This window comes from Nipponia nippon, unplaced genomic scaffold (genome assembly GCF_047370975.1).
Source record: "Nipponia nippon isolate SJK-2023a ecotype South Korea unplaced genomic scaffold, ASM4737097v1 scaffold_4, whole genome shotgun sequence".
In the NCBI taxonomy this organism is placed as follows: Eukaryota; Metazoa; Chordata; class Aves; order Pelecaniformes; family Threskiornithidae; genus Nipponia; species Nipponia nippon.
The window spans coordinates 119,663,386-119,690,613 of record NW_028262358.1 but is presented as its reverse complement, the minus strand read 5'-3'; the positions used below and the strand labels follow the sequence as shown (position 1 = coordinate 119,690,613).

Genomic DNA, 27,228 nt, shown 5'->3' with positions numbered 1-27,228 from the left:
CTCGATTTAGCCAGGGTTTGTTTTTTTATATTTCAAGAATATAAAACTTACTCTGGTCTCACTTATTTCAGTATATGCTAGGACATAAAAACTCCTTGACAATCAGTAAAGGACACATCAGGTGCACTCATGATCAGCCCCCATCTATTTACAAGACCAGGCTACTTTTGTGTAGAGTCATCTGGTCCCATTTAGATCTTTTTGTTTTCTTTTTTTGTAAGAAAGGTTTTGTAAGAAAGGTTCTTGCTTTTTAGCCACTGGTTATTCTAGCTCTCTAGAATAACTGTGATGTGCCCCTTTCAAGACAGGAGAAGCTTGTGTGGATTTAGATCAAACCCAGTTGCAAACTGAGGAAGAAGACTCGGTAGATTGGATAAAAATGTCCTAGCACAAGTAATCTATCAAAAACTCTAAACCCAGGGATTAAACATCTATTGCACACCAGAAAACATTTTGCTTTTTTTGTGTAAATGGGATTAAAAGTTTTCATATCTCTTTCCTCCTGTATTTAATAAAAACATAAAATTATCAAGCCAGTTCATATATAAAACATCTTGCAGCAGCGAGTTCACGTGAAATAATACTCTGCCTAGATGTGCTATGGGAATGAGCTGACTGACAGCCTGAATTTGGGAGATGTTCTGCCCTACACACACACATGGAAGCAGTCATCTGAAAAAGGCCAGAAACATTTGGGGGAGACACTTTTAACATCTATTACATCCAACATCATTAACCATTTCTAGAAACACCTGTGCTGCACATAAGTCATTATCTGAAATTGCCAGACTTGCTCATCATAATGATTCCCATCCTAAGGAAAAATCAATGAAGCAAGGTACCAGGCTATATGAAACATAGATGTCTTCCAGGATGTCTGCTCATAGAGCAAATAAATATCAGAAACTGAGAGACAGTGCTGAAAATGTTTTATATACTCACCTTGCCTTGTCTCTGGTATGTAAAGGAGGTAATCCTCCCACTGAGAAATTTCTGCCTATGCCTGCTTTCATGGCAGGAGTTCACACTGTTTTCAGCATTTGCCTGCCACAGCCCAGGGAACGTGACAAAGTGCTTTTCAGAAGTTCATTTTTTCCCTATTCCCAGTTGTTATTTCCCATTGAAATAATGGCTTCTGGCGAGGTATCCTGGCACGAGCTGACATGAAAGGTGATTTGCAGTCTAATGCCAGCTTCTCAAATCACCTGAAGCCTCATTGCAAATGTCATATAAGCAGAGACAGCTAGCACAGAGGGGCAGCTGGTGCTGTTTGGGCTCCAAAAAAATCCTCATCTCTGGCATTTCATGTTAGAATCCTGTTTTGATTCATTATTTCTATTTTTTTCTAAGGAGAGGTCACACCTAACACTCACACACTCACAAAAGGTACATTTCCAAGCTGGTAATTAAGGTTTGAGAAATGCAGTCCCTGCTCACACCAGATGCAACTTTGCTGTTAAAAATCCCCTTTGCCACTGCTTTGAAATTTTAGGGAGAAATGTCATATTTCCTCAGTATATATGCAGTGTTGACATTCAAACGTTTTCAGCCACTGCAGGATACTTTAGCAGCACAGCTTCAAACTCAGACAATGGATTGTAATTCAGATTTCATTGATTCACTATGCAGCACGCACGGCAAGGTTATGGGAAACTTTGCGATGACCATCTGCCTTCCTTTGCAAAGGTGCACCGAACGACGGCAACATTTCAAAAGAGGCAACAGAGCAAGCACAAATAAATCATGTTCTGCTGTATCTCCCATGAAACAGAAGATAAGGGCTATTTGTTACACTGATGTACAATAGGGCACCCAGCTCATATGTCAGCAAAATAGAGAGTGAGTTTTCAGATGGAATCGAGGAAATCACAGATGCTGAATTGCTTTGAGGTCGTTTTGTCCATCCCCTTCCTTCCAAAGGCAGATTGCTTCCGATCTATGCAAGGGTTTTGCCTTTGCTGCTTTTATAGCACGCAAACACGAACCTGCCACCATGGCATTTGGGAAAATGGGGCCCTTTTCTAATACAGCTCACATGCTGGCTTTCCCAAATGCTCCAAGTGAGATAAAGATCCTGTTGTGCTGGGCAGGGCTGTCACATCAATGGTTGCAATTCCTCAGCAAGGAAGACAGAAGAAAGATGGGAAAAAAATACTGCCTTTCATCCCATTTTACAGATGGAGACTGAAGTGTGGGAAAATGAAGACCCAGCTGCCAACATGACTTTCAGCATTTCCTAGAGGCCTCCAAGACAGGAGTCTAACTACCTCTTGGTGTCTCATGGGCACTTCAAGGGAGTTATTCACCATCCCAAGTTCTCTGTTATCCTCCAGGACCATCTTGGTGAAAGAAAGAGACATGAACAGCTGAGCTCCTGGGTTAAGCCTAATGTTTGGGAAAAAAAATGAGGCCACAGTGACTTGTATAAACAAGGCCTGAAGACCAGGCAGGTTTTGAACAAGATGCCTCATTCTGCCTAGTTCCTCAAGGAAAAAAAAACACTTTCTGCTGGTAATTAGCACGTCCTTTCTGGTATATGCCTACACGATGCTATTTTTAATTTCATAACAATAGTTTCGTGTTTCAGACTACAGATCCCTTACACCTTTTGCCTACATATGTTGCTACTCTCTGATCTTATAAAAGAAAAGCAAATTAGAAAAATAGAGTCATAATAATACTTATTGGTTGTACACCATTTTACACCCATGTATCTCCAGAAGACCTACAACACAAGATGATAACTGTCTTTAGCAAGGTCACTAGCATGGCTGGAGCCTGAATGTAAGATTCCCAGGCTGTGTCTATGTGTCTTTCTCTTTCTTTTTTTTTTTTTTTTTTAATGTCTAGTGAAAACTTCACAGTGTCTGTTCTCCCAGAGGACAAAAATGGCCATCATCCATTCTGATGGCAGCTAATTCTTTCCATATCTGAGCATCTTGAAAAATGGCATGAAGTACAGATCACTTGCTGGGGCATGTGATATTTGATCTTCAACAGGGGCCAAGCAAAAATCTTTGCTTTGATAGATACTATTAAATTGGGTTTTGTGTACTCACTTCTCTTTTTCTAGATGGCCCAAAACCATTTGGTGGATTTAGACTCTGAAAGGGAGGAGGACGAGAACTAAGGACTCTCAGAGGAGTGAGAGATGACAGATGTCAACAGCATCATCCACCTTTTCCCTCAGGATGATGGATTTTGCCACCTATGTTTATGCAGACCTGGCCTTGCACATGGTTGAAAATCCAAACTCCTTGTCCATTCAGCAGTAAAAATCATTAATGGTGAATGGATGGATGCAGGATAAACCCCTACCATATTTCAGGGTAGAAACTTGTCTGTAAAGGATGCTTGGACCCTTAATATCCTAAGAAGACATGTAAATTGCATGGGGATGTTTGGCTTGCTCCAGAGCTGAGTGCAGGACCTCTCAGGATAAACAAGAACAGCTGCTCCTACTGAGCTAAATATCTTTTGCTGGTGCTAATGTGGGCCTAGACCCTCTCTGCATGCAGCCCAGAGGGATACTAGCAATACTTCCTTACTACTAAATTACCTGGGACCTTTTTTGTTTCCTTAATAGTTTCAGTGCAGCTGCTGCAGCCCTGACTCCTATCCCTGGGGTTCCGTGTGGTCACTGCCTGCTGCCACACCAGCCCTGGGCAGATTGCCTTCTCCTCCCTGCTTCGAATGGCACCAGCCTCCACTGACTTCCTTCTCCTGGGAAAAACAGAGGGTTTAAGGTATTTTGGAGATGGCATGGCTTCTGCCTTCCCAGCACCCTGCTCAGTGGAGGCTAGGGCTGGTGAAAGGCTTAAAAGTCATTTCAGATCCCTGGCAAGGAGGAGAGGAGCCCTTGTACCCTACTGCCAGATCACTCTCATTCATGTACATTCGCAGAACCTTGCCAGCAAATTTATCTCCGTCTTTATTTTTCTTTAACTGCTACCTCTTATCAACTAGAGTGATGGATAATTATCAAGCTACATTCTAGAAATGTTAGGATAAAGAATTCAATCCTGGTTAAACTCTATTTTATCTTAAAAGCTTAAAAATGTTCAACAGAGGGTGACCAAGAGTGTCTGTTGAAATATATTGTGTGATAAACATCCTAATGAGATCAATGCAGTTGTTTCTGCCCATGATAAGGACATTCCTACTCTACCAAATGTAGGTCATAGAAAGTATTACACTAAAATCCACAGAGGTTAGGATGAAGTCAATTGTTTTAGTTTACCTAAAGTTTTCAAGGTAAAACAGAATAAAAAACCCCTTTCTTCAAGACATTATTTAAGGTTTAATATATTTGGTTGCTCCTACCTCCCTCTAGCTCACTGTAAAACTTTGGAGGGAGTTTTCTCCCCATCCGAATTGATTTCTCTGTCCTTGTCCCTAGTATAGTTATCCATGGAGACCTTATGCCAGTCAATCCGTATTGCACAGCCACCAATTAACAACAATTCCTGAAGCATCCCTTTCAAACGGTCGCACATAATGCTGATTTATGCAAGCACAGCAGTTTTCCTGCCCTCAGAGCTGTGTAGGTGCTCTTGCGCACCCACCAGACTGCTTGCTGTGCTTGTCCCTGTGCAGCTATTCTGTATGGCTCAGTGATGGAGAGGGAGTCCAGGGCAAGTGAGCCCTGAGGGCAACACATTTGAGGTAAAACTGCACCTCAGCTGACTGGGAAGAGGGATGCAGCAATGGCCATGTGGTCTGTTCACTCAGCAAAAATAAAATGCATGAAAGTGGCCGTGAGAAGCTATCCAGGAAATAATCCTGTAGCTCTCTGCTGCAATAAAGAGCAATTCAGTTATTTCCAGCTACCCGGCAATGATGAGGTTCAGCTCATCAGCTAGTCAAACAAATTTGTTTTATAGTCACTGGGAAGAGTCAGGCACATCCAAAGGATGATCTGCCCCATCCTAAGGCAGAGGTAAAAACCAGACTTGCCCTCTGCAGTTGTCTGTCTCTTTTTGCAGCAGAGGCACAAGATTACTTAAGACTTGATCCTAGCTTTTATTAGATGAAAAAGCTAGGAGAGATTATTTCACCCTCAGTTACAGATGCAAACACAAAACTAGCTGACCTGTCTTGTCATCCTTGGCTCATATTGGCCCCTTTACAGGCATGTCCTGCACGTTAACAAGCATACGGACGTTGAGCCCCCTCCCAGCAAAATCAAGGACCACCAGAGTGATTTTTAAGTGAAGGACATGTGTACCCAGAACATCCAAAAGGCAACCAGAACCATCTGGCACCTCTGTCTGATGAGCCTGGGCTCGTGCTCCTTTCCTTTACTGCTTTGGGTTTCTAGTTTTTGATCAGATAATTTGAAAAGAGACAAGCACAGGAGAAAAGGATTTCAAAAGACTTATACACTCTAGTATTAATAACAGAGAATAAGAGAACTGTTCCTAACACAGATCTATTTCTTCCAAGTAAATCAAATTATGGAGGAATTCATAAGGGTGCAATAGCAGAGTGTGATTGCTACTGGAGACCTCTTCTGTGTGGAGGAGCTTCTGGTGCGGGACATACTGTATTTCTGAGTGTTCCTCCCCACTTTGCTCCTTCAGTATCACCTCATTAGGTTTTCAGCTGTCAAGAGACGGGAAGGCCAGAGGGAAAGCAGAAAAGGCTGCCCCTCCACCTTTGCTTCCCCTGCACATCCCTCAGAAATGAAAGTACGAGATAAGCTCTTTCCCTTCCAGACCAGCTCACTCCACACCAAACCTTCCCTCCTAGACTGTATTTCACCTTTACATCCTTTGCAAGCCTCCTGTATTCTTTGTCCTATGTTCAAGCTCTTCATTGCTCAACTGACTCCTTCACTCTGAAGGTCAGATTCCCATTCGGTCTCTTTCAGATCCCATCCCCGTTCTTTTGGGAAAAGTGTTGTAGATTTACTGCCCAGTTCACTCCCAGCATAGCTTTGTTCCCGGTTGTCCTAAACTGCACCTGTGCATCCAAGGACACAGTGGTGTCCTTGAAGCTGCGGAGCAATACCTGTGTTGGGTGTGATTACACACCTCCTCTACGTGGGGAAGGGTATTGCTGGAAGATGAGCGGTTACAAACAGCACAAAGAGGACCACAAACATTGGGAGGTAATTTCAGGGCACAGCTGGCCTATCTGCCTTTTTCTTCTTCCCTCCACCAAAAGCAGGATCACAGGCACAGCAGTGAAATTAGCTTTGGCACTGACAGTTCAGGCAGCAGCAGGTGAGTTGGTGGCTGCACCCCAGCCCTGCAAGATGGAGCTAGGCGGGAAGGGCGCAGATGGCTTTGGGTGCCCAGTGGCCTGGAGACTGGTGAGATGCCAGGAGAGGAAGCCCTGCAGTGGGTGGCTCAGCAAAACTTGACATTAGTTCACCTTCCACAGGAGATTCACGTCAACAGGACCTCTCAAGTCGTAGGTGATCCTGGGTGGATCTACCAGGTCAGGTCTTAAAATACCACTGCCCTCTTGTTTCCAGCAGGCACAGAGCCATTGCTCCCTCCCCACTTTATATTGCCCTTTGAGTTTGTGCTCTGCCCTGTCCAGGATCAAAAGCCCTCGAGGCAGTCACCTTGGGCTAAGCCCTCTGCTTTTCACTGCCTGTCCCTGCCAGTGGAGCTTCCCTGGTATCACAGAACAAAAAGTCAGGCTGCATCTAGCCCCTAAATCCCCCAGGATGAAGGATGATGGTAAAAATAATCACTGTGGACTAGCACGGTTTCCCCTGCCCATCCATGAATGGGTTCATGTCTGAGGTATGACTATGGACAAAGTAAGTAAGTGGGAAGTGTGTTTTGTGGGGGGATTTATGTAACAAGAAAGTGGTCGATGATGCAAAAGAAGTGGTGTTTGTTGTGACTGTAAAATAAAAGTGGGGCTATGGAGCGGGGTGCCCTAAAGAGACTGGAGGTGTGAAAAAGAGGGAGGCAGGAACGAGTAAACATAGGGTGAGGGATAACGAAGCAGCAGTTCTCACTGCACCCTGACCACCCAGAAAGAGGGCAGGAGAAGGCAGGTGGGAGCAGAGTTGCTTTGACATCCTCCTGCAAACAGCAGAGCTGTGTCTCCTGCGCCCTGTGCTGCCATGGCAGTGGCAGCAGATGAGCACAGTGCTGCGCTGCTGTCCCTGCTTCATCTCTTGCTGCCTTCCCATCTCCCTCCAGCCTTCCTCCTTCCCACCTCCCCACAGAGACCCAGACCACATGGTAGCATCGAGCAGAGCGGCAATAACTCAGGGCTGGGTTTAGCTACCTTAAACCGATCCCCTACCCCAACAGAAGAATAGGAAATAGCAAGCATTTCCACCCCAAAAGTCACACTTCAGGCTGGGTAACACATGTGTTATTTCTTCCTGCTGGTGTCTATCTGCTCCTGGGCATCTGGTTTGCAAGCTCTGCATGGCTGTACTGTGCTGCCCTGGACCTGTGTGTACAGATGTGTTCCTGATTACTGTAGATTTTTGGCTGCATTCCCCCACCTGCACTGTTTGCAGGTCAGCTCCAGAGCATGGCAGGTTGATTCAGCTAACCAGGAGCTTTGCATTGAGGTGTGAGAATTTCCTCAAAAACTGTTTTTCTACCCCAGGACTTCCATGCTTCTTCACATCACCAAGCAGGACAGTGTCAATATTTTTTCATATATTAAAATCCTGCTTTATGACAGACTTTTGCGAGGAGGCGCCAGATGGCTTTAGGAGGGGAAATCCGAGATCCTGCATTGCTTGGTACAATTGTGGTCTTCTGCCTATGCAAACTGGGACAACATCTAGGCCTCTGCCAGGTGCTAAGCCATGAAGAATACCCAGGTCCAACTAAAAACACCTGAGTTTCTCCCTAGCACAGTTAGCGTTCATCCCAAAGGATTTTGTTTGTTCCAGGGAGAAACGTAGGAATGAATCACTAAGGAGACAGCAGTACCTCAAGGGACATGTGCAAACCACCAGTATTTGGATATATACAGTCAAACACTCACATTCATGTATGCAGGCATGTGTGTGAAGAACACTTTTACCATCTCTCATATTTGGCAAATTCTAGGAATCTATAGCTTGAATACTATATATTAAAGAATATTCCATGATTTCATCCACAGCTCAAACTCAATGTTAAAAATGTTCAAAGGAAAAGAAGAAAATTACATAGAGAGTAAAAAGACAAGAAGTGATTTTTCAGTGCAGGCCAGTGGTTCATCTAGCGCAGTTTTCAGTCTCTGTGCATTTCTAAAGCATGACACACCAAGATAGTGTCTTCCATAACATGGCTGGAAGATGCCTTTGGGAGTCTCATAGTTATTGCGGATTTTCCAGATCTTTAACAAACAAAGAAGTGAAATGAGCTGCTGGGAAGGGGGAGAAAGAATGCAACTGTTCATTTTTGAACAAATAAATCCTTCTCCTAAATGCAGGGATTTAAATGAAATTGGCAATAAAAAGTAAGCAAGATTAATGAATTAAAGCTATCTTGTGCCCCAGTGAAATACAAAAGAGTTTTGTTATCTGAAGAGGGTCATTACTTTCTCCAAATGGAAGTAAATAGGACAATATTCCACCAGAATGCTTTCTGTCTCTTGTGAAGGTCTAATCTGAAAGTTTTCTTGAAGTCCATGGAGTTATAGGCTAAACAAGAACCTAATTCTTAAAGTAAAAAAAAAAAAAGACAGCAAACCCCACTAAAAATCAAGAAATCCTCCTTTCTTGTCATCTTTCCATATCAACAAAAGCAAAAAGGCACAAAACTGTTTGCAAAACATCACCACGCACTTCATATGCCCAAGCTGAAGGGTTTCGAGGGGACGAGAATGGGATCCAAAGATTATCCCTAACAGGAGATCCTAAAAAGGGGTCACACATTTTCACTGACAGGTTTGTAGGCCCTCTTGTTTTCTGTGCATCCCACTGTGTACCGCTACTAATTGTTTTTCCTACACTGCTTGAAGTCCGATACACACAAGAAATAGGAAGAAAACCTGCCAGGAAGCAAAAGGAATTGGATTTGCCCAATTTTACTACTCCATCTAAAGGAAATGTTAAAAAATAAACAGTAGAGAATAAAAAGTGAGGAGTAAAGCAGATCCACAGGAATCATTTAAGCTCTTACAATCTGAAGTTTCAATAATGGCACAGAAAAGGGTGCTTTTTTTCTTTTTAAATTATGTTTTATGTTGGCAAACATCTCTTTAATTTTCTCTTGTCTCTGCTCTTCCTGGTTTCTCTGGGGACCAGCAGCCAAAGTACTGAGACGCTGCGATAATGTTTTATCAAAGGCAAGAAGAAAAGAAATAACTGAGAATCACACAGAGACAAGTGTGATGTGGCAAGATTTTGGGGCTAGCGTGGTTTTGAGGTTAACCTCCAGCTAAGCAGTTTGCAGGCTTAACTAAGCCCAGCCTTTGAACGCAAGGTGCTGCTGTGCTCTTACCCAAGTCCTATCAGGAGCTTCCACTCTTGCAGTGCTCAATAAGATATAACAAGGCACTGAGCAAAGCAGATACAGTTAAGGACACTTAACACTTCCTGCTGAAAATTCTTCCTTTTTAAGAGATAATTAATCAGTTTTCCCTCTTTTTTTTTTTTTTTTTAATCTCAAATTTGGCATTGTGAAGCAATTTCTCTACCCTGAATCATCCCCCCTTCCCTCCAGCACACACTGGTTTTTAATGAGTTTGGCTATTTGTTAGCTGGAGAGAGCCAAAAAAATGTCTAGTTTCAGATGGTTTTGCTTTTTTTTTTCATAACATTGGACCAGAATCTGGAAAGGGGGAGTGGGAATGAGGCATTTAAGTAGATCTGTATTTATGCATTAAAATATAACTGAAGCTGGGGTTCTGGATCTGCATATGAGATAGCTGAGTCCCACCCAAGGTACTTTTGAATTCAGTATGTTCAAAGAGATTTTTCACCCCGACATATGAACATCAGCAGGTAGTTTATATATTTGTAAAATTTGTCTCAAGATCACCTTGTAACATGTGTCCTTCATGATAAAATCTTATATTCTTAGTAGCCCACAGAGATGAAGGTGGTGTCATGTGTGGTTTTCTAACGTGTTCTCTTTAATTCTTTAATTCTTTAATTCCAGTCAAAAAAGTAAAGCTCATGGCACCATCTCTACTTTGGACTTCTCATTGCCTCCCATCACTGGAGACCTCTCCCACTGGAAGTTTGCTGACATTATGAGGGCCAGCTTTTCTTTATTTTTTTCAGCCGTACTCTGTGGGAGAGGGTGTCTCGTGCTGTCTCAGATGACACAGAGAACATTTGCAATGATAAGCAGGTGTTAAACAACAGCATGCGACAACCTGAAAATTTTACATCAGCCCAAAACCTTCATCTAGAGATTGCAGGAGTTGCTAACAACTGCTGCTGATCAAGCTCCCCATGCTGGCAGCAATTCATTCCAATGCAGCCGTTTTACACTGCTGAGGCCTGGGAGGACCCACACGAAGTACAGCAGATGCTGAGGTCTCAGTTCAGACCATAATCACTGGTCACCAGTGAGGCTCTGGCATGGCCCAAGACCTCGCTGTGCAAGGTTCCGTGCAAACGCACAGCTGGAGAACCTGCCCATGCTCCATAGATCTTCCCATCTGATGCTGGAGTTTCCTTAGTCACTGTATTTCACAGTACGAACTGGTGATGCTGCCAAAGGAGGGGTCCCTTCCCTCTCCTTCCTGAGCCTGCACCTCCTCCCTGCCAAGCTTGGGAGCAGCAGTTCATGTGGCAGGTGGTGAACTGGACTGGAGAACTAATCCAGATTTATGCAGACTCAATGGGAAGGAAAAAAGAAAAAGAAAAAAAGATTTAATTCCCTCCTTGCTGCCAGCTGGCTCAGGGTTTCTTTAATTCCTGTGCTCAAACCCTGTAGTCTGGTGGTGGTGTCAGCTATGCAACACCTGAATAGCTTCATCCTCAAGGTGGCTGTATTTCACAGCTGAGTATTTGTCCTTTCGTGAGAGTACACAGTAGCTATTAACTTCAAGTAGAGTTTCTGATTTGGATGTGCCTCTTCAGCCAGAACAGGACTCAAAACATGAAAAGCCAGAATTTAGACTCTGAGGCCCTGGGTCAGGTTGGCTAACCAAACCTGCCAGGTTAGAAATGTCAGGACTACCAGGCTGCCTGCTCAAGGATAAGAGAAATACGGGGCACTTCTGGAGGGCAATTTTGATCTTAAATGGCCTGAATCTCATTCTTAGGGTTTTTAGTCCTCCTAAAGCCTACAATGTTCCAAACCCTAATTTAAGTACCTTCATTAAATGCTTGAAGTTAGGTTATATGTATGCCTAGATTTATATGTTAATGTAGAGGTATTTTTAAGAATGAGTTCAAAATACCAAGTAAGACGAATATTTAGTTACTGTGTGCAAGTACTTCTGAAGAAATGTAGTATATTCATTGTAAATAATCATCATAACAACAACAACAACCACCACCTTTTCGACTTATCTTAGATGTTTCCCTGCAAGCCATCAAAACTTTTTTCCCCAAATACACGTTTTACGGTTACTTTAATGTAATACATGTTTTTAAAAAAAAGGCTTTTCAAAGTACCCTGGAGTGCAAAGTGATTTTTCAATCTATATTAGTGTAACCTGTTTGGAAAGGTTTTAGTTCTGGCAGAACAGGAAGGACTGGACTTTTAATTAAAAAAAAAAAAAAAGTTGCAGATGGTGGGACCTTGTAGTATCTAGCCACCTTTGAATTTCAAACAAATAAATATATAGGGAAAAATTCTGATAAAGTAAGCCAAAGAGTAATCAGATGGTAAAGCACTTCCAGAACCTCAGCGTGTGTCTTCTGAGTACTCTGCAAAATCTCAGTCTCCCTGCTGCAATAAACTGCCAGTATCTGGCAACCTATTTTGCAGGAGGATGGCATTTAATTCCAGTTCCTTCAGTGAAAGCTAATTCCTTTTAAAGATTAATGTATTTTAGTTCTTTTGCAACTGTCCAATAATAATTTCCAAAAAGAGTTTTTCAAAACTATTTCACAGATTTGGTGTGAGACAAAGCTGCAATGGGCTTCAGAAGAAGCCTTGATTTTCCCCATGAAATTATTCTGGGAAGTTTTTTCTAATGTCAGTGCAAATGTAGATTATACCTTAGGTCATTCAGAAACACTTTACCTGGCACGTCTTTGCTATAACGATCTTAAAATTTAGCATATTCCCATACTTATGAAAATTTCATGGAATTTTTTTTTTTTTTTGGTGATTTGAAATGAAAGTATGGTGGGATTCAGCTCACCTAATTTTAACCAGCTGAAAGGTAAATGCATAATCTGAACATTCTTTCTCTGGTCCATGATGTCTCTGAAGGGTGAATTCATGCCCACCTAATGTAGTTGTTTAGAAAAAGTGAAGTGCCTTGCTTCTGGAGGTTCACCCTTCTCTCCTCTGATTGAACACTGGACCCAGTTTAGATTAGATGCCAAACATAAAAGGGCTCAAATTAGAAGAAATATATCTCATCTTTGGGATGGGTTTTCCCATCATGTCTCTCTGTATGAGCATCCACAAACTGCTACATCAGTGGCAGGACAGAGTAGGGTCACAGCCTGATGTTGGGGACATTTGTCAAGAAGAGGAGAAGAAACGGCCTGACTCCACAATCCATTTCAGAAACATCACCAACCTGTTCCTAGATACTTGGTCTGCAATCACACTCAAGGTGGACAAAAAATAGTAGAAATGATACAGCTGAATATTTTTTAACTGTCCTGCTCAACTGAGTTTTAAGACTGTCTGCTACAAAAACTTTTCCCTGGCACAACCAGAATATAATTAATGAATGACAAAATTCAACAGGGACAAAATGGAGCCAATTTGTGACACTGGTGGTATGAAGCTATTCAAATTTGAAGTGCTGGTGAACAATCAGATGATGCACAACATGGCAAAACAACTTCAAGGTTGGCCCATCCAAAATCCACACAGTCAGCACAAAACTCCAGAAGAAGACTGATTTCATTCGAGAAAGATGACAAAAGGACCAAGGTAAAGCAACAATCTATTAAGGCTTCACTGATTATTAACACATCATCTACAGCCTCCAAAGCACTGTTCAAACTCAATGTACAGAGCTGTCTTTGTTCTGAAGAGCTTGATCTGTAAGAAGGTGAAGGATGAAGGACAACACCGAGTAGTGAAATGTCCATACTTGCAAAGCAGTGTCAGAGTCAGAAGTAAAATTAAGTGCCCTTTCCGTGGAGACTGCAAAATCCCAACTTTAACATCAACTTTGTCTTTGACCTTGGTCCTATCATTTAAGCACTGCAACCTCAATTCAACATTTGCAAAACTCAGCTCACAGGAATCTGTTTCAAGGGAGGACCCTGGATTGCCCTTTGGGGACCAGAATGCAAACAAAACTCTTCAGAAAATTGTTTTCTTTTCTGTTTGGGTTTCTAACTGCTCCAGTTCTGTCTGTGTAAATTTTCTGACTCAGCTGCTGCTGACATCTCCTCCTTGTTTAATATTATCTGTGAATTTCATTCCTGTGCAATTCAATTCCACTTCCCGATAATTAACAGAGATGTTAGATGAGACCAGACCTAACACAAATTCTCCAGATACCCTGCAAGGTACCTTCCATAAACTTGTTACATTATCATTTATCATGATTCTTCGTTTACAGTCTTTTAGCCAGTTTCCAACCCACATGACTGATTTCCCAACCAAGCCAATCTGAATTAATTTTTCTCTTAGGATTTCCTCATACTCCTGCACGGGCCAGGGAATGAGCTAGACTGACCTTATAAACCTTTTACATCTTTGACCTCGTGATGTTACACACACAAGGCATGAGATTGCTCATAAAATTCCAACAGCTCTTTGACTGAATTTCTTCAGCTGCACCACAGCACTCCTTAATGAGGGGAAAATCAGTGTAAGGGAGAGGAAGATCTGAGTTGCAGCAGAATATGAATTCTTGAATAATGGTCCTGCACCAAAATCACCATCCGACACCCCAAACTGCTCCTGCACAAAGCAGCATCTGAAATGTTTTCCTTTCTGTCCACTGTATCCTCATTGAATACAGTGGAAAGACCCAGTTTAAACTGGTCCTATCACTTCAGGATGCACTTGAGTTTCTTTGAGTTTCTTTCTGGGCTATTCTCTATCCTGGTTACTTTTTATTTAGCTACTCTAAAGGAAGTGAAAAAATGTCCTATTCTGCCTTTATTTTTCCTTGTCATTTTGCTACTTCAAAGAGTAACTGGGTTTTCCACAAAAAAAGTATATCAGAATCATTCCTAAAGGAGCGTTGTTCAGATCTGTTAAGTAGTGACAAATGACCTGCTTTAACTTTCCTTTTGAGGTGAATATTTTGATGAAAAGACCACTGAACATACGCAATTACAGTATTTGGCATTTATGTAACACATTTTTTTCCCTTCAAGGATGTACTCCTCTTTCTCCCACCTCCAAAATATTATACTAGAGGCAAGAAGATGGTAAAAGTTGTAAGGATACAAGATTTATTCTTTTAGGAGAAAAAAACCCTTTTCCTTAAAATTAAATTCTTCTCAAAAATGAAACACCATGAAATACTTTATGAGAGCAGGGGAGCTCTTAAGCTTGTCAAGCTTGTGAAATTTATATTTGGGTATATACCTAAAGCCTAATACTTGTGCTAATCTTGAAGCCTGGGGAAAGAAAGGATTGGAGAGACATTTGTAAATATTCAGAAACGTTCATGTTGCTTTGTTGATGTCCCAACTTTCTATGCAATTTACAATGATAAATCTGTTGTGCGTCAACTGGGTGACCAGTATTTTTTACGTGCAGATAGAAAATCAGTTATGGACAGGAAAATTAATGTTACTTAACAAAGAAACACCACCGGTAGAGCATTTATTACCACACCTTCCAGCCACTCCTGAAGAGAAGTGGGTTTGTCGTCTGGATCCAAAAGTCTATGTGGTCCAGTCTCTATTGGAGAATGTTTTATACCTATCTGTGAATAAAACCTCACTCAGTAGGACAGGGGTCAAGAACATGAGCAAACTGAAGTGTGAATTTTAAGGAGAAAAATGCACATGAATATTTCCATGCTGCGTCTGCTCAGCACTGAATTTGTTAATGTATTTAGTTAATGAATCAAAATCTACTCTAAGAAGTAGATTGGAAAATGGTTAGGAAAAGGGTGATTTATGTTTAAGTTATAGGCCTGTTAAACAAGAGATTGCGTTGCATAATGAAGTACCGCTAACAGCATCTTTCTTCTTAACGAACTGCAAATTGTTTTACAAACTAAACCTGCTCAGGAAACTGGAAGCGAGGATCCTTGGTCTGCAGTGAAAAATGGCATTGAAAGAGCCAAAGCACCCTGCTGGGGGATACATTCATGTCCACGGGGACTGGGCTGTGTCCTCAGTCACACAGGGATCCTGCCAGGCAGAGCGGGTGGGGTAATTTCATTTCTCTGTGATTTTCAAACCAGAGTGACCTCTTCTTCCCCAAAGTTTGAACACGGGAAAACATTTCTTTTTAAAGTAACTTTTTTTTTTCTCCTTTATTTTTTAGTCTACAGTATAATATGGGAGCAAAATATTTTTGAAAGAATAATTTGAAAGAACCATTTCAACAAAAAAAATAGAAGCATTAAACTAGAGGAACTTGCCTTTCTCTTCTTCCTCCAAGACAAAATTAAGGGCAAGGCAGACATTGTTTCACAGACACTTTTGATTTCAAGGGTACTGTAACTTCTGATAGAAAAAGATTCAGCTGAAATTTTATGGGCCCACCCTACATGCAGCACAGGTAATGTGCAATTTAGCACAGGTAAATGAGTGATTTAGCATAGAAGCAGCAAAACACTCCATGACCACTTCTGAATCGTAGCACCCTTTACGAAGCTGTTGACACACATGCAAAAATACACCACGTATGTGGTAAGAATAACACCTCCCCATCAGACTGACAACACTTGTGTAACGCTGGTGGAAACAATTATGCAATGTGTAAGAAAAGCAAGACCTTGTCTTACACAAGGGCAACTTTTCTGTCTTGCTTAGGTACCTAACTTGAGCACAAGTTTTAGGTGCCCACTGGACTGGTCCTGTAGGTGATGTTTATGTTCCCTATACATTGCAAGAGGACACACATTAGGTGTTTCAGCTTCCCTGTGAAGGTGTTCAATGGCACCTCCCAGGTCTCCCACCAACTGTACAAGGAAATTAATTGTGGTGGACTGGCCCATCAGGAGCTTGATCTTTAATCCCAAATTGCATACCCTAGGTAAGTGGGCTGCATTACACTTAAAGTCCCTGCAATGTGGCATTGCCTTCAAAGGCACTGGACAGGTAGGCAAGACTGCCCTTTGACTTCTCCTATGCCCTCAGAGCAGACAAGCAGGCTTTAGGGCTTGCACAATTGGTATTTTTAAAGAAGAATTATTCTGGGAAACATTGAAACATTTGCCATCGTATGTATTGAGGAAACATTATACACCTGTGGTGCCGACTGATTTTTTTCCATCTTAGTTATAGATCATTATTAGACTAAAACCTTTCTGCACTGTTAGCCAGGTAGTGACATGCCGGTCTCACAACCTGCGATCCCCCCAGCAGCTCCCTGCCTGTGGTGCCAGCTTGCTAGCAGGAGTGGCCTGGGGGAGGGCACGTTTGGTGCCAGAATGCAGAACCAGTGAGAAAAGCTGATCTGGCCGACTCACGGCTGTGGGAGGGCTGTTCGATGTCTCGCAGAGCTGCTGCCGGGCATGCAGAACTGGCATCGTGCAAGAATTACCCACCAACGTGTGAGCGGGGTTAAGCAGAAAAAAAAAGCTGCAGAAAAATCTCTTTGCCGTACCAGAGCTGCCCACTAACAAATTATTCCCAGTTTGCCCTTGAGCCGGTTCCACAGTAATTCTTTGTAGCTGGAAATCCTCCCACTGCTGCCAGATCACACTTACTAGTGTCATCAAAGATCTCCGAGCACTTCACCCAAAGCTCCTGCTCCCAAATGGCCTAACCAGTGTAAAAGTGAAGCTAATTCACACCCAGTGAATCCAGGGCTAGGGCAATGACATGTGCCACTGCATGTGATCACCTCTGCAATGCTCAGGAGCGCTGTCACTGTTCTCTGCCTTTGTAGGATCCTTCACAGCCCTGCTACCAAGAACTTCGTTTACTATCTATTCTACACATGAGCACCTTGCGCCTTCGTAGGTAGGAAAACAGAGAACAGGACTAATATAGTGAGCCACAGAGGTATAAAAGACTTTATAGCTTGCCCTTTCTGCCTCCCGCTGTCTTCCCCTCTCTTTTCCATCACACGCAGCACCTGCTTTCCTATGTTGTTGAAAACTGTTTCATCTGTATTTAAAGCTGCTTTTCGGCTCAAGTCCCAGCCATGCACAGCATGTCTCACTGTTTGCCCTAGGAGTGTGCAATGGATGTGGGGTCTGCATAAATTAAAGGCTTTCTGTAGAAATGCAATTTATTTTAATAATTCAATTCACTCCTCTCAGAAAACCAGTCACCAGGTTTTTTCACCATGACTTCTGTAATAATAACTGTGCAGAGCTCTGCATAGGACTCTTTCATCTCTTAATGGCTGGAAAGGTTTAATACAGGTTTTGTTCTTAGATTACTATTTTCAGAATGTCTAGCACAACCTTACCCACATCACTGTTTAACAACTAAGAAAGATATGTATGTAATATACATACCCACATATGCTTAAAGGACATTTAAGAACTTTTTTTGACATATTTATTATTCTAATTTTCTCCTTACAAAGTTCCTCCCACTTCTACCACAGAACATATATTTAATCAGTTAATGTTGGTTTAAGGATCTCCTTTCCTCTCCTTTAAAGCATCTTCTCTGGCTGGGAAGATGACACATCTTTACTAAGGCTCATCAGTTGTATTCTCTTGCCTTGCTAGCATGGCACTATCTGAATATGTTTTAATTCTTGTTACAGATACCCATCCATTGTAAATTCAGAGGGAGAAGTTCAGAGCCCTCCAACAGCTCACAGAGCCAGTACAATACAGGGCTCGAAAGACATTTTGGAAAGGCATAGGGATGACTGAGATTAGAAGATGTTATGTCAGTGTAGAAACACTGCCAAGAGTTAACTGAATATTTAGTAAAGGAAATATTTTTTTTCCTCTGTCCACAGAGGAGTAGCTATTGTAGGAAGATGGCAAAGTGCTACTGGACTTCCTACCTTTGGCAAGTGGTTGACATCCATCCCAGATCCACAGCGATGAGCAGTTGTTACTAACTGAAGGGGCTTGCAATTGCATCTTCCTTTTCTCTCTACCCAAACAATTTTCCAATTGCTTCTTTATTATTATTCACATCACGGCAAGGTCTCCAGAAGGCCTGGCACTGCACAAAAGGCCATGGCTCCCAGCAAGTGCTGACAAAACTGAAGAGTGGAGTAGATGGGAGGGAAAGGCATGAAGCAGCTGGCCAAGGTCATCTGAGACGTCAACAGAGAATATTTTTATTGCCACCTTTGACATGGCCACTGCTGTCAGCTGCTTGATGGGAAGAAATGAACCCCACACCCGATAAACTTGCTGTCTACAGCCCTGGTGGGGTGAAGGCGGAATTTACCCCAGAGACTAATGAAGAAAGTTAAGTTCCTAACTGAAGAATGGCAATGCAATAAGAACACCCTAAACCCCATCCTTGCTTTGATAGGTTTCTGCTGTCTTTCTGATGTTTGTTTATGTTGGGACAGCTTGTCCTGCCAGAGTTTAACCTGGTTTCATGTCCCTTGTGCAGTCAGGGCTCATAGACTGGCCTTCCTTTTAGGCAAGAGGATTGTCTTAAGATCTGATCTAGCAGAGCTAAGAGACTGTTCCTAATGTACTAAGCAGAGGAAGGAGTGGAGAATTTTCCTAAAAATGCAAGGAAATGCTTCATTTCTTGCCCACATGGAGCAGGCAGGCTGTCTGATCATGTCCTCAAGAGCTGACAGCTGTGGGGACATCTCCCAGCAAAGGCACAGCTAACCTGCTGCAGACACCAGCTCTGCCAGCCCCTCCAGGCAAGGTGGGTGAGGAGCCCTTCCTAGTCCTGCTGGACAGTACAGAAACACAGTTGGAAGAATAAAAAGACAGTCTTTTTTTTTTTTTTTTCTGAAATAAATTTTCCCAACCTGTGAGCCAGAAGAGGCTACTTGCCTTCAAATATTATCAGCTTGCTTTCATGCTACTGAGCAGCCACTCCGAGCTCAGCCTGCCCAATCCTGTCTTGATCCAAGAGGCTGAGTTGAAAACTATCTGCAGTCTCCAGACTTCCTCTTCTGATCCTCTCCCTGCTCATGTTTTATTGTTTTGCTTTGACTTAGCAACTTTTGCCAGCCACAGAGCACTTCACAGCATCCTGAGCCACAGGCTTGGATTGGGACAGGTGGTATCACAAATGGGTACAGAGCCACATTGCCTCCGAGGACGCATCTGGTCCTTGGAGTCTGAGTAATCTTATACTTGAACCAACTTTACTGAAGGAATAACTGTGGATATTACTGATACGCAGATGCCTACTCTGATGTAGGTGGGCTCTGGTTTTATATCATCTCTGTCCCACGGAGGTGGTCGGTGTCTCAGGGTCATGTAAGGAGGAGTGCATCTTGGAGCAGTGGGAAAGACTCCACGAATGCAAACAGAGCAAGGCTTATTTAAAAGTACAGCTGTCAGCGTGAGAAAAATTGAGAATCTGGCCAGCAGCAAGTCTGCAATTACAGGTTTCAAGATGCTAAGTGAATGCAAGTAACTTTTCTACTTAAGCAATAAAGGATTCAATATCCAGCTGATGCACTTATCACAAGCGTGGTAATAGAGATGTCTGTTTTATTTGCTGTTGTTTAGCCTAGTGTTCATAAATGACTGGTACTTAATTAATCGAAGGCAGTATTAAAAAAACCAATCTGCTTACAAAGGCTCCTTTTAACCAGCAGTTGTCATATTCATTCTGATCTCAGAGAGATAAGTTCTAAGCTATTATGTTTTCTCAGACAAACTAGCAAATAAACATGAAAAGAAACAGTAAAGGTAAAATACTTGAAAAAATGCCTTCATGCTTTTTTTTTCTGTTCTCCAGGTAAGCACTGTGTTCAGAAATCATTCTCACTCTTTGCAGTGATTTTTTTTTTTCTTTTTTCCCGATAAGGACAGCAAATTTGCTGGGGTTATTGGCAAATCAGGGTCATAAACCAATCTCCTTCCTCATGTCTGACAGTACACAAGAAGTAATCCCCATGTAATCAATAATTCTGTCTATACCAATAAATAAAATGTGCTTCAGACCATACTCTGGCCCTGGGGGCAGGGGCGCAACATATCCAAGGAGATACACACTATTATCCCCAGAATGGAGTAGATATACCCACCAGGAATGGACCCTTTCCCTACTAACTCCCAAGCCATGCCCAGGCACTGTCCTGGAAGTCTTCATTGACAAAAATGATGCTGAGATTTGTTAAAACTTGTGATTTAACAGTTTGATGCCTGAGGGTCAGTGCTCAGTGTAGACTTGCCCAGTCTATGTGGTTAGGGCACAATCCAGACCCCAAGCTCAAGAACATTGGGTTTTTGTCCTGGGCTGGGGAAAGCATGAACAATCTTCCTCCAGGATGTATCTCAAAAGCCTTCATCAAGACTTCATACCTCCAGCTTTGTTTTCTTGCTCTGCCATGGTCTATCTGCATGACCTTGGACAAGTCACTCTTCTGGCTGGGCTGCAGACTGCAGCGTAGCGTAGAAATAACTGTGAACGGGCTAGATAGTGTCCCCAAAGCAACGGGAGCAGGCATTTTTGTACAGCCTGGTTCAGACTTTCAGAAAACTAAACTAGCCTACAATGACCACTGTGTTGCCAAACTGGATTTTAAACCCATCTCAGGCATTCGAAACCACACTGCAGTCTGCACTCTGGATGTAAGTGTCATCTCTCTGCTCCTTCTCTGGCAAGTGGAGACACCAAGACCTCCTGACTTACAGAGGGGCAGTGAAGATAGATGTATTCAAGGCTATAAGCTCTTCCAACACTACAGCAAGTAACGATTAAACAATCATTACCCTTCACAGACAGACCTTCTTAGGAAAAGCCAAGCAGTTTCATTAGATTTTGCAGCCCAGTAACAGCTGTTTCAAAACCAGAGCAGTTTGCTGTAACCTACTCGTATGGCTCCCACAAAGTTCCCGTGAAAGACCTGGCAAGAGCTCACCCACAGCCAGCCTTCAGCCAGCCTCACCTGAGAGAACCGAACCGATTTGGGCTCCAGCAGGAGACAAGAAGAGGGACAATGTGAGAGCTGCTCGCAAGACTTGAGGGAAAGAAAAAACTATGAGATGTTTTTGCAGCTCCCAGATATGCAGGGGAGCAGTTGGAACAGCTCAACATTGTCATTGTGGTTCCCAAACCAGTACAGGTTGACACTTGACCCATGTCAGCTGCAGACTAAACACATCTGGGACACCTTCGCAGTTTGTAAACCCACCGTATTGTTCTTAGAATATTTTTATTCGATCTGAAGCCATTATCAGAAGAACAAGACAGAGCAAAATCTGCCAGTATTACAAAGTAAAGTATCCTTTGAGAAAGTGAGGCAACCTAGAAGATCCTGGTGGGTCCTTATGGTGCAGGAAAGTTTGGCTGAGAAAGCTCCTGAGGACATGGACTGGTGAGTGTGATGAATACTGGTCCACGCTGAATAAGGACAGCCAGATTTGACCCTCTTCTTTGCATTCCTATGAGGTCTAGACACAACTGCACAATTGAAGTAAAAAGAAATAAAAAACCTCATAGATACAGCCACAGGGGTTGTTCCCTTTGCTGAACAGCCAGAGACTGATCTACCCTAGTGGGTGCAGCATCTGAGGTATTTCTGGTTAAACACCCCAAAACAAGCAACACAGGCCTGGGTTTCTACACTCTTTGCTCAGAGCTGTAGAGAGAGGGAGGTCAGTAAATAGCCTGGGAGCCTAGATTAAATCAATATTTTGGCCATGGCTTGAAGGAGAGCAAGAGATGTTTGCCCACAACTTCTTAACCCTGCAGCTTGGTAGATGAGACAACAGAGATGACAGAGAGGGGGCTCACCTAGTGAATTAATCTGTACAAAGTAGTAATTTATTCCCAGCAGCTGGAGCCAAAGAGACCAGAGGAGGTAAGTCTCTGAGGACATGCCATAGCTGAAGGCCAGTCCAGGTTCAGGGCTGACCACGGTCCCACAACAGAGTCCTTACTGTACCAGAAAAAGAAAAACTGTGGCAAAGCGTGTTTCTCTTTCTCAGTAACACCAGGGACTCCCTGTCCACAAAAATGGGTCATAACCATGAGCTTTCCCCTAAAGTGCAGTCAGAGATTTTGGCAGCTTTACCTCCCTTTACTGAGAAGTGGGTAGAAAGCTGCCCACTCTGTCAAACTTTAAACCTAGGTGCTTAAGGGCATTTACTCCTTCATCCAGAAGATGATGCACAACAACTACTTGGGGGATTGGAGGTGCCGGGCTGGTATTCGGCAGTGCTTAGAGCCAGACATCTATGCTTGGGAAAACCTCTCTCTGTGTGAATTATCTACCGATTCCAATAAATCTCTAATCCAGACCAGGTTATTTTTTCCTTTGCTTTTATCTTTAAAAAAGGAGGAGCTCTAGGCACTCTCCTAGTAAAAAAAGCACATTGCAAGTCACCCCATCCTAGTTTTGCCAAGCTCAGTTAAGGTTTCTCTACACAAGAAAATTAATCTGGATTGAGAGAATAGAATAACTATTTCTGCATAAAGCTGGTTTATAATTATGTTAGTCCAGATTATCAGTCTTCTCCACTGAACTAGCTTAATCATGACTTTAAAAATAAGCAAAATGGAAAGAAAGCACTTTAATTCTGCAATAGCAGCATTGTCTTCACAGCAAACTAAAACATAAAATTTGTTCAGGGATATTTAATCCACAATAACTCCTATTTCTGAGCACTCCTTGCACTCAGGACTTTCCAGCAGCAGCAAGGACACCTTTTCATTTCCACACACTCAACTTGAACAGCCACAACTCTGCCCAAAGCAATTACTGTAACATCTAGAGCAACGGGACCAAATCCCACCTGGCCCACCTGGCCCTTTTACTGAAGCAAAAAGACCAATAAAATCAATCTATGTCTCTGCTTCAGTTTTTGGGCCAAGGACTGCCTGCCTTTACTTTTTTTCCTGGTAAATGAGCAGTAAGAAACAAATGGTAACTTCAGGATCTGGCCAGTACTTGCAAGAGCACTACCTCTGTCATCCCTGAGGATCTCTTTGAAAAAAGGGGGACAGGTAACCCCAACGAGTCTCTCTGGTTTACAAGAAGGACCATATCCTCTTCACTATGACCTGAGCCATGAGTAATTAGTGTGCTAGGGAGTTTGTTACACTCTATTAAAGAAATCCTTCTTCTGGTGCAATGCCTGGGGGAGCATGCAGATACACTGTAATTCGCAGAAACTTCTTTCAGCAGCCACCTGCAAACTTTGCACCTTATTCGCTCATAGCAGGTTAGTCCTGGTGAAACTGGATTGCTCCAGATGAGAGGGAAAGCAGATGGGTGCTTGTGTGCCAGGGAAATATTCCTGAGATCATTTGTGCCAAATTGTCTGTTCTTTTAATAGGAAGGACTGAAACTTCTTTCACCTTTTACCTTGTTTCGCCTTTGCTGGAAGCCTCTAGCTGATGGGATCCGTCCCAAAACTCCAGCCCATCCATCAGCAGCAGAGCTAATTATTTTCACACCAAAGGAAAAAATTCCACCTCCCTTTCCCTTCTTTGCATGCAGGTAAAGAAAAAGAAGGCAGGACACCTGAAATCGCTTCTGGCCCAAACCTCCTGCTGCTCCTACGGCACTTGCAGAGGCAGGGAGAGAGAGGAGCTCACTGTGCATTTGAGGAAAGCCTTTTCTGGCCATATTAAAGATAAATTATCCCACCACGGTAGTGGGGCTGGAAAAGGTGATAGTGAACCCCCAGCTCTCAACCCCCCATCCCCGACCTCCTGTCCCTTTTCCCCGATGTATTAACCCTTCCAGGCATCGCAAGCTCTCCCGGTCCCGAGGCTGTTCTCCACTCCCTGCTTCTCCTGGTGCGTTAGCGTACAGTCCCCCCACCCTCCCTCCTCGTACAGAACAATAGCGAGGCACCGGTTTCAGCTGCTTCCCGAGGAAAGCCCAGATCACACACATTTAGATATATATAGAGAGATATGATTATATTTCTCTTTGCTTTTTAGGACAAGAAATGAAGTGCTGCCTCTTTAATTGGCAAAAGCATGCAGTAAGAGCATACCTTTAATTTAGTGTTGGGATAGCTCACTTGCACCCTGGCTGTTGTCTTATTGGAGAGGGCAGCCTGCCTCAGATCCTCTAGCACTGAAATAATATCATCCAGCACGCATTTCTTATCCTGATTTCTCAACACACACAGATGGGAAAAAGTATAATTATAGCCTTTGTAGTTCACCTTCATTTCCAGCACGGCTCGGTGGATCTGCAGGATCACATCAGCCTGATGCAAAATATTGCCTCCGGGTTTGGAGAGGAGAATCACCCTGCCATACCTCCCCGGGGTGTGCAAGTCCGAATACAGCTGGCTTTTGGATTGATCGAGGGAGAAAAGGCTGCTGGCTAAGCTCCTCTCGATCTTGGCCAGGCTGTGGCTGGGGGCTACCAGGCTCTCCAGGTCAGTGTCAGGCTGGAAGCGGTTGAGCAGGCTGAAGCCGAAGATGATGGTCAGGACTGCGGGCACAGTGAGGAAAAACACCGGATGCCTGCTCACGAATAAGCCCAGCTTGTAGAAAAACGACTGGAGCCCTCTGTGTATCACCTGCCGCAGCATCCTCCACCAGATCCAGCCTGCAGATGCTCCTGGCCGTCTTAGAAAGCACATGTGACATGTGTAGCTCCTTACCCCTTCCTGTCAGTTTCCCTTTCTCTCTCCCTCTCTCTCTACTACTCCTTTAAAAGACTGCAGCAAGTTGCAGCAAGACAGCCAAATATTGATCAATGGGGTGTGTGTGTGCGCGCGTGTGTGTGTGTCGCGGGTGGAAGGGACCGGGCAGAGGAGGAAGCGGGGGGCGGGGGGGGTCCTTGCTTTTTTTTCTCTTTCTCTTTTTTTTTCTTCTTCTCTCCTCCCCCCCCCCCCGCCCCCCCCCCCCCCCAGCCAACTAGCATTGCCCCCCCTCCCCGCCCGGGTGCCCCCCTTTCGCCGGCGAGGCTCAGGCGTTGCACCGGGAGCGCTGCCGGCTCTGCAGTGCCCGCTCCGCTCCGCGCCCGCCGCCGCTCCGCGCAGCCCCGCGGCGGGCACCGCTGCTCCGGGGCGGTGCAGCGAGAGCCGGCAGCGGGGTCCCCCGTCCCCCCCGCCTCGCTGCAAAGCACCGCTGTTTGCTTTCCTCCCTCCACTCCCTACACACACACGGGGAATTTGCCGGGGCAGGAGGATGATGCTGCATTTTAACGGCCCCCGACCCCACCGTGCCCCTCCCTCGCCGCTTCCCCCTTCCCGGCCGCAGCTGCGGGGCCACCCCGGGCGCCTCCGCTCCCCGCCGGCTGCCGGAGGAGGGAGAGCTTTGCCCGGAGACTTTGCGAAGCGCTTTCCCACAGCAGCAACAGCCGCCGCGCTCCGCTCTCCGTCTCCCGGTCCCACGGCTGCTGCATCCCCCCCCCGCCGCACCCAGCCCTGCCCCAGCCGGGCTGTGGCCCTTGCAGGCGGGGGGGACACCCACCACTCCAGGCAAAGCTCCCAGCCCAAATTGCCACCCCTCCCCTTTTCCCCATCTGCAGCCCGAGGTCGCCCAGGCGGAGCTGCCCCCTGCTCCTAACGACGGGGAGAGTGACTCCGGGAAGGGCTCGGGGCAAGGGGAGGAAGGGGGAGTGAGCTGCTCCCTTCTGCTGCCCAGCAGCCTGGCACCTCTCCCCCTGCAGCCAGCAGCTCCCCGAGCAGTGACCCAAGAGAGGCAGGACGGGGATCCTGACACCCTCCAGCTGAAAAAAAAAAAGGGTTTCCAAGCAAAGACACCAGCAGACCATTACATAAGAGGAGAAAAATTCTGCAGCTCCCCGGACCAAAGGAGAGCAGCAGAGAAATGCATGCATTTGCAGCAGGAGAGCTGCCCACCAACTCTCCAGGCAGCAAGCTCTGCTCCTCTGGGAGCTTCAGGCAGGACTGCTTGGGACAGCAGATCCAGCCCTAGCAGACCTGACAGCCCCTTGCAGGCAAGGCAGGAGAAAAGGCAGGCTTGCTTTGCCGGAGCTTTATACTTCTAAGTTTAAATCACAGAACTATAATTAAAAAATAAAACCTGAAAAATGGAGATCTCTGCTCGGTGTCTCTCCCCCTACCAAATTCCTGCTGTATTTTAGATAGTTTTGTCAAGCAGAAATCAATTTATTTTGGGACTGGATCAAGGACGTTGTACAAAGCCTGAGAGAGCAAGGTTCTTCCATAATAAACCCTTACAGAAACAGAAGGAGGGAGAGTGGAAACTGGGGAGCTCGAGACTGTCAGTTAGCAGACTCTGCTAGACCCAGGACTAGACAAACAGTGGGCTATGCTCGGCTTGAAGTAATTATCGGTGTCGGAGAAAAACAGCATACTCAGCAATCCCTTTCATGCTGACACCCACATGTACACACTGTTGTGTGGATGAACAGGACATACAAAGAAGGAGCCCATCTTTGAGGGTTTTGGAGGGCTTGTGTTAGGTCACAGAGACAGTAATTCAGATTGGGAGCCTGAGGTCCTGCAGAAGTGTGGAAACGTGAATTTTTTCCAAGGGATGCAACAGAGACACTGGGAGCATTGGATTGGAAACCTACCTGACTGAAATGTGCCGCTAAGATCCACAACTGCCTTAATTTTTAGATATTTGAATGGGTGCTGCAAGCATATCACGCCTTTCAAATTCAGGCTGTTTTTATTTAGTGGCCTAGATACTGCTGATCTGGAGGCACTTGTAAATGTGGGCTGGAGTTCTTACAGGCAACAAGAAGGAGAGGTTGAAGGTGGGAAGTTCTGTAGAAAAGACCCTATCAGCTTCCTATTTGCTCATCTTAAAGCATTGCCCATGATGGAAATCTGCCTCAACAACCCCAGGAAACGCTAAGCTCCATTGGTACAAATTACAGCTCTTTGTCTATTTTATGATGCACTTATGCTGATGGTTGAGTGCTCCTAGTGAATAAAGTCTAAATGCAAAGGCTTTATGGAGCCTTTGTACTTACACACATAAATGAG

General features: G+C 44.2%; 1 protein-coding gene across 2 annotated transcripts in view; it reads right to left on the bottom strand.

Moving 5' to 3' along the window:
* PTCHD4 (patched domain containing 4) overlaps positions 1-25,011 on the bottom strand; it is a 97,811-nt gene extending 72,800 nt beyond the window's left edge. The window contains exon 1 of one of the 2 annotated variants that reach the window (XM_009467324.2): positions 24,283-25,011. In XM_009467324.2, coding sequence (XP_009465599.2) covers positions 24,283-24,882 — 600 coding nt within the window. In that variant the 5' untranslated portion in view covers positions 24,883-25,011. The remainder of the gene's footprint in view (positions 1-24,282) is intronic. The other variant, XM_087776831.1, reaches the window with a different exon arrangement.
* Positions 25,012-27,228: the final 2,217 nt, after the last annotated feature.